At 44.9% G+C, this 14,426-nt stretch overlaps 1 protein-coding gene across 1 annotated transcript in view; it reads left to right on the top strand.

Annotated features, from left to right (window-relative positions):
- Window positions 1-14,426, top strand: part of LOC126335282 (sialin-like) — a 267,278-nt gene that overhangs the window by 209,924 nt on the left and 42,928 nt on the right. The window contains exon 7 of the mRNA XM_049998367.1: window positions 2,384-2,516. Coding sequence (XP_049854324.1) covers window positions 2,384-2,516 — 133 coding nt within the window. The remainder of the gene's footprint in view (window positions 1-2,383; window positions 2,517-14,426) is intronic.

Here is a 14,426-nt window from a genome sequence, read left to right as displayed (position 1 = left end):
GGCAAAACGCGTATGGCATGAAAATTGTGTTTCATTCAGTTGTAGTCAGATGGTCCTTAAAGTAAAAGTTATCAGTATATTGTAATGTTTTGGACAGACCTAAGAAAATGTGGTTTTCTGATTTTTCAATATGGTGCTTCAAGACTCTGTCCAGTTCTGACATTAGACCAACTAGTCCCTGATAAATTTGTAGGTGGCTGGACTTTCCTGTTTCATCATGGCCTCTAATGCTAAACTAAAATTTTCCACAAAATTTAATGCAGTATATTACATTAACCACTATATACCAATATACTGACATATTTTGTTTTATATGTCTTTACATAGGTAGACAGTCTCTACAATGATAAACCAGAACATTATGACCACAGCAGCATGTCATGGCATGGAAGCAATGAGGACTTGGTAGGCTGCTGTAGGGGATTGGCACCACATCTCTAAATACAAGTCACCTAATTCCCGTACATTCCGGGTATGGGGGCCTTGAGCTTTGACGCCACATTCAGTCACACACCAGAAGTCTTCGATTGGGTTCAGATTTGGTGAGTTGGGGGCCAGCACGTCAATTAGAATTCACAACTGGATTCCTGAAACCACTCCATGACACTTCTGGTTTTATAACATAGTACATTATCTTGTTGAAAAATGCCACTACTTTTGGAAAACATGATCATCATGAAGGGGTGTGGCCTGAAACCAGTATACAATACTTCTTGACCATCATGGTGCTTTGCACGAGCTCCATTGGACCCATTAATGCCCATATGAATGTTTCCCAGAGCAATAATTGAGTTGCCACTAGCTTGACTCCATACCACAGTACAGGTAACAAGGAGCTGTTCCCCTGGAAGGCGACAGATTTGCGCCCTTCCACCAGCATGATGAAGAAGGTATTGGGATTTATCAGACCACGCAATGCTCTGACACTGTGCCAATGTCCAGTGCTGATGGTCACGTGCCAATGTCAGTCATAGTTGCCGATATCATGGTGTTAACATTGCCATATGCATGTGTCTTCGGCTGCAGAGGTGATTGTTAGTAGTTTTCAGTGCACCGTGGGTTCAGACAGGCTTTTACTCTGCCCAGCATTAAAGTCTGATGTTAATTCCACCACAGTTCACTGCCTGTCGTGTTTTACCAGTCTCCCCAGACTGCTACGTCCAAAATCTGTAATGAAGGGTGGCTGCTCAACTCCATGATGCCTGGATGTGGTTTCATATTGGTTTTTCCATGTGCTGAAGGCACTCACCTCAGCCCTCCTCGAACACCAGACAAGTCATGCAGTTTCCAGAATGCTTGTGCCAAGCCTCCAGGCCATCACATTCTGCCCTCTGTCAAACTCCCATATACTGTGCACCTTCCCCATTCTACACACGGACACCATGCTCACTGATACCACATGCACCATGCATGTGTCTGACTAGTAGTCATTCCTCACCAGGTGAAGCTGCTGTCACCTAGCTGGATTTATATTGATAGTAGTCAGTAATCACAATGTTCTGGCTGATCTGTGTAGTTGGCACGTAATGCCCGCTTTCCTGAGCACTGAAACTTCATTTAAACCATTTTACATGTTTTTAATTTGAATTGTATTTTTTCACCTTTGCATAGAAATTCTTTAAGTCTGTGATACCATTCTCAGAACTGGTGCTATCATTACAATCTGTAACAAGACATTGAAACAGAAAAATACATTTTTCACTTCAGAACCACAGAACCACTCAGCTGCATTGTACAGTGCTCTGCTGAAATTGCGTGTATACCCTTGCATGGATTTACACTATTTTTGTTCTTAATTGATGTTTAGATTGGGTATGGGCACACCAAATTCCTTCATTTGTATTCTAAGCTCATGTTCCAAACTTTTGCCTAATAAATTCCCACTGAATTCATATTGTGCTGTTTCCAGACTTATGATGTGCTGCATTTATTCACAAGAAACTGAAACTCACTAGAACTCAGGCACAATACACTCACAGAAAGGAACTTACTAATAATGCACTTAATGCTGCAAACACCATCAGAAGGCAAGGGAATGTACGGTCATGGGGCTTTTTTTGCATGCTTGTTTCCTCTAACCATTCATGAAAATCTCGCTAGGTGAAATTAATTAACTTTAAAATGAAACAAAACTGCTACAGTGCATAATTTTTTGTTAAAGTTAACAGACATTAATAACAAAACTCTAAAGACCTGAGGTCTTCTGACTCCAAGTGACTCAGAGCTAGGAAACCAAGTGCTCAAGAAGAGTTTACTGACAAAGCCAAGCTGACTCTTGTTAGTAGTAAAGGTACAATAAATGTTATCTCAAGGTCTTTTTGTTGTGCTTTTTCTGTAGCTAGAGATGTTTCATAATGTCTTGTAGCTCTTCCTTTTGATGTAGAGTGGGACATTATCAGCAGTGCCATACCTCTTCGCATGGATTACTGGAAGCTTATTTGGATTCCTTTCACAATGGCTGAGGGACAGAGGCTGGCTGTCTCATCTAGCAGCATACAAAGTTTTCAATGGAATTGGTAAATACAGTGTGTTGTATTATTAGTTGGCTGTTTATTTACTTAATTTTGTATTACATATGTGATGGTAATTTAAATCTCATTGAACTTAACCACAGCATACAACACATGTAATGACCCAGCATACAACACATGTAATGAAACCACAATTTCAGACAAATAGTTTATGTTCAAATTGATGACATGTTTGAAATGCACAAAGTAAATGTGTCTGTTTGGTGTAGAAATTGTAACATCATGAACCAAACTCCAGAAGGGCTTGTAAAAACATTTTCCATTCAAAATGTGAAAAAGCTTGTACACAACTTAATGTAAAGGCATATATATTTCTTAGATAACTGTTTAACAACAAAAATAATCAATTTTTAACATAATGTAATGGGATACCGAGCGAGGTGGCGCAGTGGTTAGACACTGGACTCGCATTCGGAAGGACGACAGTTCAATCCCGCGTCCGGCCATCTTGATTTAGGTTTTCCGTGATTTCCCTAAATCACTCTAGGCAAATGCCGGGATGGTTCCTCTGAAAGGGCACGGCCGACTTCCTTCCCCATTCTTCCCTAATCCGATGAGACCGATGACCACGCTGTCTGGTCTCCTTCCCCAAACCAACCAACCAACCAACCTAATGTAATGGGATAGATAAAAAAAAATCTGCTCACCGAGTGGCAGCAGGAGAACACACACATAAAGAAAAGTTTTAGTTATGAAAGCTTTTGGAGCCAGTGGCTCCTTCCTCCAGTAGAAAAATTGAAGGAGAAGGAATGGGGTGAAGGAAAAGGACTGGAGAGCTTTATGAAAAGGGGCAGAGTTCAGAAAAGGCCATGACTTCATAAAATCATGCCCTGAAATGAGATTCATTCTGCCTGAGATTTTGCTCACCATGCCTACAGTAGCTTTTCAGTGTCCTCCCAATCTCTGTGATGCCCTTGTTGGACCCTGTGCTCTTTTTGCATCCATCTCCCTACCCCTGTGACCGTCCCCACTGCAAGACTTGCCCTATTCATCCTCCTACCACCACCTATATCAGCCTTGTAACTGGCAAAACATTTACTATTAAAGGGAGAGCCACCTGTGAAATTACACAAGTCATATACCAGCTGTTGTGTAAACACTGTTTGACCTTTTACATCAGCATGACTACCAAAAAGTTATCAGTAAGACTGAATAGGCATAGGCACAGGGTGTGTGCTGGCAACACATAATATCCTGTTGCAAAGCATTCTCTACAATGTGACATCAAGACCTCAGTGCCTGTTTCACTACATGTGCCATCTGGTTTCTTCCCCCAGACACTGGTTTCTCAGAACCCCACAGGTAGGAACTAGTGCTAGAACATGTCCTTGATCCTTGCTACCGACCTGATCTTAGTTTACATTAATTTCTTCTGTCTCAGTATTTCTTCACAGTAACTACTCCTTTCTTCACACTATTTTAGTTTTCTACATCTTTCATTTTCTGACCTGTCTAGTTTTTGCCATTCCCCCTCCCACCTCTGTTAAATACAATGCACTCTTATTAACTTGTGCATGATGTTTTTAGCAGTAATCTCAGTTTTGTATTTTACTCTGTCTTCCACCTTTAAGGTTTCCAAATCTCATCCAGTGCAGTCCCCAATAATCAGTCTTTCCTGTACATCCCATCTGGTAAGTCTCATTTGCTCCAGGATTCTGTGTGACTTTTCTGAACTCTACCCCTTTTGCTAAACATTTCCAGCCCTTTTCCTTCATCCCTCTTCCTTCCCCTTCAACCCTTCTGCCAGTACCCACTGGGTCCAAAAGCTTGCATAAGGAAAACTTTTTTTCATATGTGTTTTCTCTTGCCGCCATATGGTAAGTATTTTTTTTTTATCTATCCAATTACATTATATTAGATTATTGTTTTGTATCATGTACAATTTTTGTTTCTCATTAGTAAGGTGGTCCCTGCCTGAACTGAATGGTAAGAATTATTACTTCTGATTTGAGAGGTAGGGATCCAGTTAATTTGATCGATTTCTCAAAGTCATTTTTCTTAGCAGGCCCATGAATGTGTCCAATAGAATAATTCAAACACATGTAGACAGGTGAAATAGGCTGTTAGGAGACAACTTAGGAAATACTTTTGGGTGTGTGATAAGCTGTCGCATGTACTGAACTTTTTGTAAATGTAAGCAGTTACAATACAATAAAATGGTCATTTTTAAATATGAATTACATTTTTTGCAAATTCGTTGATCAACTGATTGTAAAACTCAGACCTTAGCTTGTGTGGGTTGTCCTTTTCAGTTAATAATAGATCTAGGTTTGTAGGCTGTTCTTGATTGTGTGAGCTACATACATAGTTTTTTATCCTTTTGATTGCTGAAAATTTCTCTCAACTGAGGTACCGGATGGAGGGATAATTAAAATAAGTATAATAGTCTCACAATATCACAGTATGCTGTCTGGGGCCAATTTCATAATAAACTTCAACAAATCACCAACACTTTTATGACACATCTCTCAGGAAATATAGGCAATCACTAGCCATGATCTTAAACAACAAAAACTAAAAACTGATTGATAGCAATATTTTAGTGATTGTAATGCATGTTCAGGGTAATATTGTCTATATATTGGTCAGAATTGTTTACGTTTGCAAAAATAACAAGAGAGTCCAAGCTACTGAATCTACATTGTAACTGCAACAGCACTGTGTATGAAATTTTACAATAGATTCTTGCAAAGTTTGTTTCCAAATTGACTGCAGTTTTAGTAACTGGTTCAGCCATATATTGGCCATGAATGAATCCTTCCCAATTCATTAAAATCCATCACATTTTATATGCAACATTTCAGCCAATTCATAAATTTTATTACACATTAGCCAATGTAGTAAGCTCAAAATACCAAATCAGGTGTTAGTAAGAGGGAAAAATCTGCAAAAGTATGTAAAACAAAAAGTAAACAGACATCTTGCCTCATGATTTCAGATCCACAAGCAGCAGTATAGGCTTCTTCATCCCACTTATCTAGATCTATTATATTTTTTTAAAGTGAAACTGGTTGCCTTTGATATAAGTTGTCACTAAATGGGATGCAGAACTCCACTGCATTGCAGAACCCTTAGGCACATGTTTCTTTACTTTGTGATCTAGAACTCAGGTTCTTTTTGTGGACTTGGGATGAAAACTGGAAGAACATTCAAAGTGAGGAAATGAATCCTGCATTCTTTGATCTTTGATGTAGCTTGCAGTAGCAATGAATTCAGTCAATGAGTGATACAGTGAATGAAAATTACAGTAGAAAACATGTTTACCATTATCAATTACAATCCTTTCAGATGACCAGCCAATTGCTGCACCATCATAACTCTGAGCTTTTTGATGAATTTTAGAAATGTTTCATGGGCTTGGCCAATAGCTGAATAACTGTGACATAATGAAGTACTGAGGAGACCTGTGAGAAATTGCATGTATCTGTTGCTTCATCCAGAATAACTGAGACAAAATTAGATTCATTTTTCTGCTTTCTTATTTTATCCATAAATGTGTTTTGAAGAGAAGCAGTTAAGTCAAATGGTTCAAATGGCTCTGAGCACTATGGGACTCAACTGCTGTGGTCAACAGTCCCCTAGAACTTAGAACTACTTAAACCTAACTAACCTAAGGACATCACACACATCCATGCCCGAGGCAGGATTCGAACCTGCGACTGTAGCAGTCGCACGGTTCCGGACCACGCGCCTAGAACCGCGAGACCACCGCGGCCGGCAGCAGTCAAGTCTTTCTGCATTAGATTTTACATGTTTGTTCTAAATGAAGTTTCAGATTTTCATCTTATTCAGTGACAATATGTATAAGTTCAGCATAACTGATTTTATGTAGATTTTGCTTATCGGGGTGTCCTGACAGCCACTTCTTCGTGCTGTAAAGTCACATATTGAAATGCGGTGTGGAAGATTTCTAGTTGTGATGCATGATTCACTTGTAGGTCTACCCAGTTATATTATGTTCCCCTCCTCTTGGAAACTGCGAGCAGAAAAGTTGTGCCAAAGAGACCCACATTCAACCTGGCTAGTGTTACCATGATTTTGCCACTCAGCAGTATCATGGGCTAAGTTGCTTACCTACCCACCAATGGCAGTGTACCTGTGTGATGGTTATTATAATCTATAAAGGCTATTTATGGTATTGATATAATGCAGAACTATGTACTTAATGTGTAATTACTTCTTTACCGTACCCATGAGTATGTTTTACTTGTTGTTGTTGTGGTCTTCAGTCCTGAGACTAGTTTGATGCAGCTCTCCATGCTACTCTATCCTGTGCAAGCTTCTTCATCTCCCAATACGTACTGCAGCCTACATCCTTCTGAATCTGTTTAGTGTATTTATCTCTTGGTTTCCCTCTATGATTTTTACCCTCCATGCTGCCCTCCAATACTAAATTGGTGATCCCTTGATGCCTCAGAACATGTCCTATTAACCGGTCCCTTCTTTTTGTCAAGTTGTGCCACATAATCCTCTTCTCCCCAATTCTATTCAATACCTCCTCATTAGTTATGTGATCTACCTATCTAATCTTCAGCATTCTTCTGTAGCACCACCTTTCAAAGGCTTCTGTTCTCTTCCTGTCCAAACTATTTATCGTCCATGTTTCACTTCCATACATGGCTACACTTCATACAAATACTTTCAGAAACAACTTCCTGACACTTAAATCTATACTCATTGTTAACAAATCCTCTCTACTTCGACCATCATCAGTTACTTTGCTCCCCAAATAGCAAAACTCATTTACTACTTTAAGTGTCTCATTTCCTAAACTAATTCCCTCAGCATCGCCGACTTAATTCGACTACATTCCATTATCCTCGTTTTGCTTTTGTTGATGTTCATCTTATATCCTCCCTTCAAGACACTGTCCATTCCGTTCAACTGCTCTTCCAAGTCCTTTGCTGTCTCTGGCAGAATTACAATGTCATCGACGAACCTTAAAGTTTTTATTTCTTCTCCATGGATTTTAATACCTACTCCGAATTTTCTTTTGTTTCCTTTACTGCTTGCTCAATATACAGATTGAATGACATTGGGGAGAGGCTACAACCCTGTCTCACTCCCTTCCCAACCACTGCTTCCCTTTCATGTCCCTCGACTCTTATAACTGCCATCTGGTTTCTGTACAAATTGTAAATAGCCTTTCGCTCCTTGTATTTTACCCCTGCCACCTTCAGAATTTGAAAGAGATTATTCCAGTCAACATTGTCAAAAGCTTTCTCCAAGTCTACAAATGCTAGAAACATAGGTTTGCCTTTTCTTAATCTAGCTTCTAAGATAAGTCGTAGGGTCAGTATTGCCTCACGTGTTCCAGTGTTTCTACGGAATCCAAACTGATCTTCCCCGAGGTCAGCTTCTACCAGTTTTTCCATTCGTCTGTACAGAATTCGCATTAGTATTTTGCAGCCGTGACTTATTAAACTGATAGTTCGGTAATTTTCACATCTGTCAACGCCTGCTTTCTTTGGGATTGGAATTATTATATTCTTCTTGAAGTCTGAGGGTATTTCTCCTGTCTCAGACACTTTTCCTCACCAGATGGTAGAGTTTTGTCAGGAGTGGTTCTCCCAAGGCTGTTAGTAGTTCTAATGGAATGTTGTCTACTCCCGGGGCCTTGTATCGACTTAGGTCCTTCAGTGCTCTATCAAATTCTTCTCACAGTATCATATCTCCCATTTCATCTTCATCTACATCCTCATCCATTTCCATAATATTGTCCTCAAGAACATCACCCTTGTATAGTTCCTGTATATACTCCTTCCACCTTTCTGCTTTCCCTTCTTTGCTTAGAACTGAGTTTCCGTCTGAGCCCTTGATATGTTTTACTTCGCACCAGAAAAAAAAAAAAAATGACTTTCTTTGTATTTCCTCACAAGAAGATCCACAGTTGATTCACTGTGGGATCTGGTGAGTGGGGGTAACAGGGTAGGCAGAGCCATGCATCACAGAGCTCCAGGTGCCACATGCACAGAATATTCAGAGAATATCAGTCCTTGTCTGAATCGTAGCTCATAGTGAGTGCAAACTTATGAAGTTGCTGAGAACCATGAAAATCTGTAGTGCTGATCCAAAACTATTGTATAGTTTTGCATTTATCAGCCCAAGTAGAGAACGCTTTTAAACTGTAATATTTCCATTACTTTCGCCAATGTTTCCAATTTTTGCTGGCTAAACAGTGCTCAGCTTGCTTCCATAGAATACACACCAGTGGTCCTAAGCCTTTACCCTCTTGAGTGGCCTGTGTCGTGTTGCTGTGTAAAAGTAACACGTTTGTGAAGAATTTTCATTACATACACAGAAAGAATTTATTTAAGCATCCAGAGCTGCAGCTTCATCTTGATTCATTTGTTTCATATATTAGAAGTAGTTATTGGTCTCCCTGGGACATACCTAGCTGTGAGTTTTTGTATAACAGTGGCCTACTACGTGTGGCACTACATCATTCCGAGGTCACATCTGCAGCTGCAGCACATGCCAAGGCAACATTTGCACTTTCACTGAAATGTGTTTGCTCATTTTGTTGTTTCCTCTGCTTGATCACTCAGGTGAATTGTGAATTCATTTATTTATTTTTCAATCTTCTATACAATTCCCAATTGTCTTCATTACTACAAGCCATTTTTGAATATTTTGTCCAATTTTTTGCTCGAAATATAAAAAGTATGAGGTTTTAATATGAAGTTTCTATTATTATCATTCTGTTGTTCTCAAAGGCACCTTATCCATTTTCTGGGCCGTGATTGTGAGTTTCCAGTGTACCATCAATTCATGCTCAGCATCATAACACAAGTTCATCCAAATGAAACCACAGATTTTAAGAATTTACCTTTCAGAAACAACAAAAGACACAAAAATAACCCCAGTACTCATAGTCAGAGAAAAGTTGAAAGTGTTGAGCAGTCCACATAGAAGTTCGATTCCCAAGTCACAGTTGTGCTGTTGCTTGTTGGTAGAAAATTGGCAATACCACAGGAACAATCATTTTGTGTGCTGCATTTAGCCAACTTGGATTCCATTGTTGATGTATGATGTGCATTTTGCCAACAGTTCCACAAAAAGCCTTTTCATACGCAAATAATTGAAAATTCATTGTAGAGGGTTGCACCTGCAAACAAGAAAGCACAGGTCAACCAAGCAAAGTGGGTGAAAATGTTGAGCATATCTGTACAACTTACCAAAGGAACCCTAGGAAATCCCCAACATGAGCAAGCAATGACCTTAAAATCTTAGCCAATGGTACGGTGAGTTCTGAAACATAATCTGTATCAGAAGTCACACAGTCTGCTGTTATTGCAAGCATTGCATCATGACTACCACACTAATAGGTAGAACTTTTGCACTGCAGTGAACATGGAAGAGGATAATTTTTTTGAACAATTATTTTATTTTTGCTAATCCAAATTTCATCTTTCAAGTACATTCAATTGACATAATATTAGATTTCGACTTAAAATCATGTGGTAGTTAATCAACACGAAAGGGATTCACTTGTAGTTAACACCTGCTGTGCTGTTTCTGTAAATAAAGTATATTGTTCATTCATTTTGATTGAAAATACTGTCAAAGGAATCTCTTAGTTAGAGACCAGCAGATTCGTGAGAGGCAAAAGATGAGCTGCCATTTAGATGTTTGTTGTGTAACTGATCATATTTATATTGAATGCATAACAATTTGAACATTAAATTTTAAACCTTTCTCTATCCAAGAGTGCTAGAGTTGTGGTTCATTCCTTTGTAGTTTGTGAAAATTAATTTTTGAATTCTGATCCTTTTTGAATTTCGCTATAAAAACTGATTCTTTCTGTCACTGGCATTCCTCATCTTTCTCAGCTGATGTTTCCAAATGTTAAAGGCGGTAGCAGTACAGCAGCACCACTATGACATGCAAACACTGTTACAGCAAATACAGTGTTCTGTGATACAGTCTGTCAGTTCCAGTGAAAATGGATGTCATTCTTGTACCAACATTTCCTTTCCACCTCATCCTCTTCCACACTCTCTTTGTCTGTCCCTTTCTCACTCCTCTTTTTGTCCATGTCCTCTGCCCCCTCTCTCTGTCCATTTCAAACCTCTTCCACATTCTCTTTGTCCATCTTCTCCTCCCCTTCTCTCTGCCCATCATCTTGCCCCACCTATCTGTTCATCTCCTCATCCTCCTTTCTTTCTCTGTCCACCCTATCTTCCCCCCTCACTCACTATCCCTCCCCCCCCCCTCTCTTTGCTCAGCTGAGCCCATCCACAAGTATAGCCCCTGCAATGCATGCCGACACTACCCACACAACCCATTGTGCACAGCACGGGGTGAAAAAAAGAAAGAAAAAAAAGTCTATTTGCCCGTATCTCTACTCCTATGGGAGGTAGGAGTTCTAACCCACACAGTGCTGATTACCAGATAGCAAGTAGTACCAAATTTGGTTGAAATTAATCCATTGTTTAGGAGATGCTGGACAGAGACATAGACACATATAAATCCAGCCATGGTCAGTGCCACTTGTTACGGAATTATGAATGCCTCCATGGAAATGCATCAGTGTTGGTGGCCGATAAAATAAGCTGATTCTATCCCCACATTACATTCCTGGTGTGCTATTTGCTGCTGCTGCTGCTGAGATGCCGAACCGAGCAGACCGCTGTGAAGATTTGAAGGGTGTGGCGGATCGTCGTCCGGCAGAGCTTGCTCTGTCGGCGACCCCATCCGGCCCCCCAACGGCAACAACCCGGCAGATGGACATGGACCACGAGTCGGACAGCTCTACGGACCGGCGCAGTCGTTATGCGACCTCAGCCACGGCTGAGGCAGCGAGTGGTTCGGCGGACGGCTTGTCGGCGGGGCCTGCCCCGTCGGCGGCCGCTAACCGCCGGCCACCTACGACTGTCCGGCCCAGCAGGAACGGAGATACGCAGAGGAGCCGACGGGCACTTTCGGCGGATGGGGGCTTGCCCCTGCACGCCTACGCCCGCGTACTTGACGTTGGCGGCCCGTCGGCGTCGTCCTGCGCTACCAAGGAAAACAGCAGCGCGGCCACAGTGCTGGCCGTTCAGCAAACGAGGGCCGAAACGGATCCTTCGGCAACTGTTCCGGAGCAAACCAAGTCACTGGCGCCAGTGGCTTCAATGGATGCAGCGCATACGCCGGAGGCAGAAAGGCAGCTTGCCTTCCTGATGGGACTCATCCCAGGCACAAAACCGGCAGCTGAAACCATGGAGGTGGAAAAGCACTCGCGCAAGCGGCCTGCCGACGCGAGTGCTGCCACCACCTGCAAGAGGTCTGCCACTAGCTCGAACAGCAGCGCACCCACGCTCCGCACACAGCGGAAAGCATCGAGGAAGGGTAACAAGACCCTTCCCCCGGCCGCTGACGATGAGGGCTTCACACAGCCCTCCCGCAAGCACACAGCCAGAGCTGTCGTGCTCGCCCAACAGTCGGCCATCAACACCGGCAACCGGTACTCCGGCCTCTCAAATGACGCCGGAGAGCCCATGGAGAGCCAACAGCAGAGGAAGTCGCCCCCACCGCCCCCTGTGGTCATCAAGTGGACCGGCGGCTTCAAAGAGTTCCGAGAGAAAATCAAAGCGGTTGTTAAGGGGAACGTGACGTTTCGAGTCGCAGGGCGCGACTTACATCGCGTTATCACCAAAACAGCTGAAGACTACCGTGGGGTCATGGACCTCACCAAAAAGGAGGGGCTTCACAGCTTCACCTACTCCTCGGAGCCGGTGAAGACGCTGAAGGTCGTCTTTCGCAAGCTCCCGTTCAGCATGGACCCAGGGTACCTGCGGGAGCTGCTTGAAGATCTGGGCTTTCCCATCCGCGCCACAGCGCGCATGAAGTCGCCCAGGGACCACTCCGACATGCCGCTGTTTATGGCGGTTCTCGATGACACCATCGAGAACCGCAAAATCTTCCAGCTGACGCACGTGGCCGATGTCGGCGTCACCGTGGAGAAGCTACGCAGGAGACGAGGCCCGCCGCAGTGCTTCAACTGCCAGGCCCTCGACCACGTAGCGAAGTACTGTAAGATGCCTCCTCGCTGCGTCAAATGCGCGGGGGACCACGCCACTAAAGATTGTAAGATTCCGAGAAAGGACGCGCCCACTTGCTGCCATTGCGGCGAGAAACACGTGGCGTGCTACCGCGGCTGCACTGCCTTCCGGCGTGCCACCGCAAAACAACGAGGACAACCGGCGCACTCCGCGCGGGTGCAGTCCGGGAGAAGTTACGCAAACGCTGCCACTGACAAGGCACCCGCCAAGTCAACTGAGCAGCGTCCTGCCGACGCCGCCGTCGAACGGGGGCATGGCAACCAGTCCGAGCCTGCTCCAGAGGCGGTAGTCGCTCACGGGCGCGGACCGCCGAGAGAGCAGCCTCCAACAGCGAGGGGCGGCCGCCGGCGCGGTCGGCGGAGGGAGCGTCCTGCCCGCGAGACGCCAGCTCCACAGCCTGCTGTTCGAGACCAGGCAGCGGCACCACCCCCAGGCACTGACAGGACTTCTGCAGCGAGTGTCGCGGAAGAAGTCAGGGCCATGAGGGAGGACTTCAAGCTGTTCCTGACACAACTTCCGCAGATGATTGCGTCTGCAGTGCAGTCGGCCGTTCAGGCCATCACCACACCAGCTGTCCCCACACCCGAACATGGATAGGCACATCCAGGGCCTAACCGTTTGTGTGTGGAATGCGAACAGCATCAGAACCCAAGCGGGAGAATTCCGCCAGTTCCTGCGTGATGAGCACGTGGACGTTTGCCTCGTCACCGAGACCTGGCTGAAGCCAGGCGTGGACGTGAGGGCTGCAAATTTCCGCTGCTACCGCACGGACCGGGCAACCCATGGAGGCGGAACGGCGGTGTACGTCAAAACGTCGTTGCGCCATCACCAGGTTCTACTCCCAGAGACGCCGACTCTGGAAACCACGGGCGTCGTCGTCTGCACTTCCGCAGGCCACGTCACGTTCGTGGCAGCGTACCGACAACCGTCGGGACACCTGCAATCCAGGGACATCGAGACGCTGCTGTCGATGCGCGGGCACCTCTTCATCGGCGGCGATCTCAATGCTAAACACCCGGAGTGGAACTCCAGGGTCACCACCATCAGCGGCAGACGACTACTCCGGGTCGCAAACCTCCACGACGCCATAGTGCTGGGTCCCTTCGACCCCACGCACTACCCGAAGCGTGGCCGTCCCGATGTTCTAGACATCGCGATCGTGAAAGGGGCAGCTCACAACGCGATCGCGACCACGCGCTGTGCCCTGTCCTCAGATCACCTGCCAGTGATCTTTGACATGGACACAGACGGGATGGCCCCACCTGAGCACCGCAGCGCCCGCCTCAACACCAATTGGGCGCACTTCCAACAGCACCTAGCAGAGACGGTCACCGCCACACCCGATCCGGACGTGGAGGGGGTGGACGCCGCGCTAGCTGCGTTCACCCACTACACACTCGCGGCGGCAGATGCGGCGGCGCCACAGCGACCAAGGAAGCCGATGGATAAATCCAAGCAGCTTCCGCCGGATATCTTGATGTCCATCCGTGAGAAGAACCGGGTCTTCCGTGAGTGGCAGATCACGAGAAGCCCCGCCACCAAACGCCTGCTAAATCGCCTGCGCCGCGAGATATCGGCGGCCGTCAGCCACCACCGAAATCGGGACTGGGCTGGCAAAATAGCCACGCTCAGAATCGATGACGGAAGCGCCTGGGCCGTAACTAAGAGCTTCCTGAGGAAGGGCCAACGCATCCCGCCGCTGCAAGTTGGCAGAGACGTCGTCGCGGAACCAGATGCCAAGGCGAGCGTCCTTGCGGACGCCTTCGCGGAAAACTTTACACCGGTGGACGACGTCGTCGATGACGACATGATCCGCGAGGTGGACGAGCGCCTCCCACTGTACCTGACC

The sequence above is a fragment of the Schistocerca gregaria genome, chromosome 2 (assembly GCF_023897955.1).
Source record: "Schistocerca gregaria isolate iqSchGreg1 chromosome 2, iqSchGreg1.2, whole genome shotgun sequence".
Classification (NCBI taxonomy): Eukaryota; Metazoa; Arthropoda; class Insecta; order Orthoptera; family Acrididae; genus Schistocerca; species Schistocerca gregaria.
This window is presented reverse-complemented; position numbering and strand designations above follow the sequence as displayed.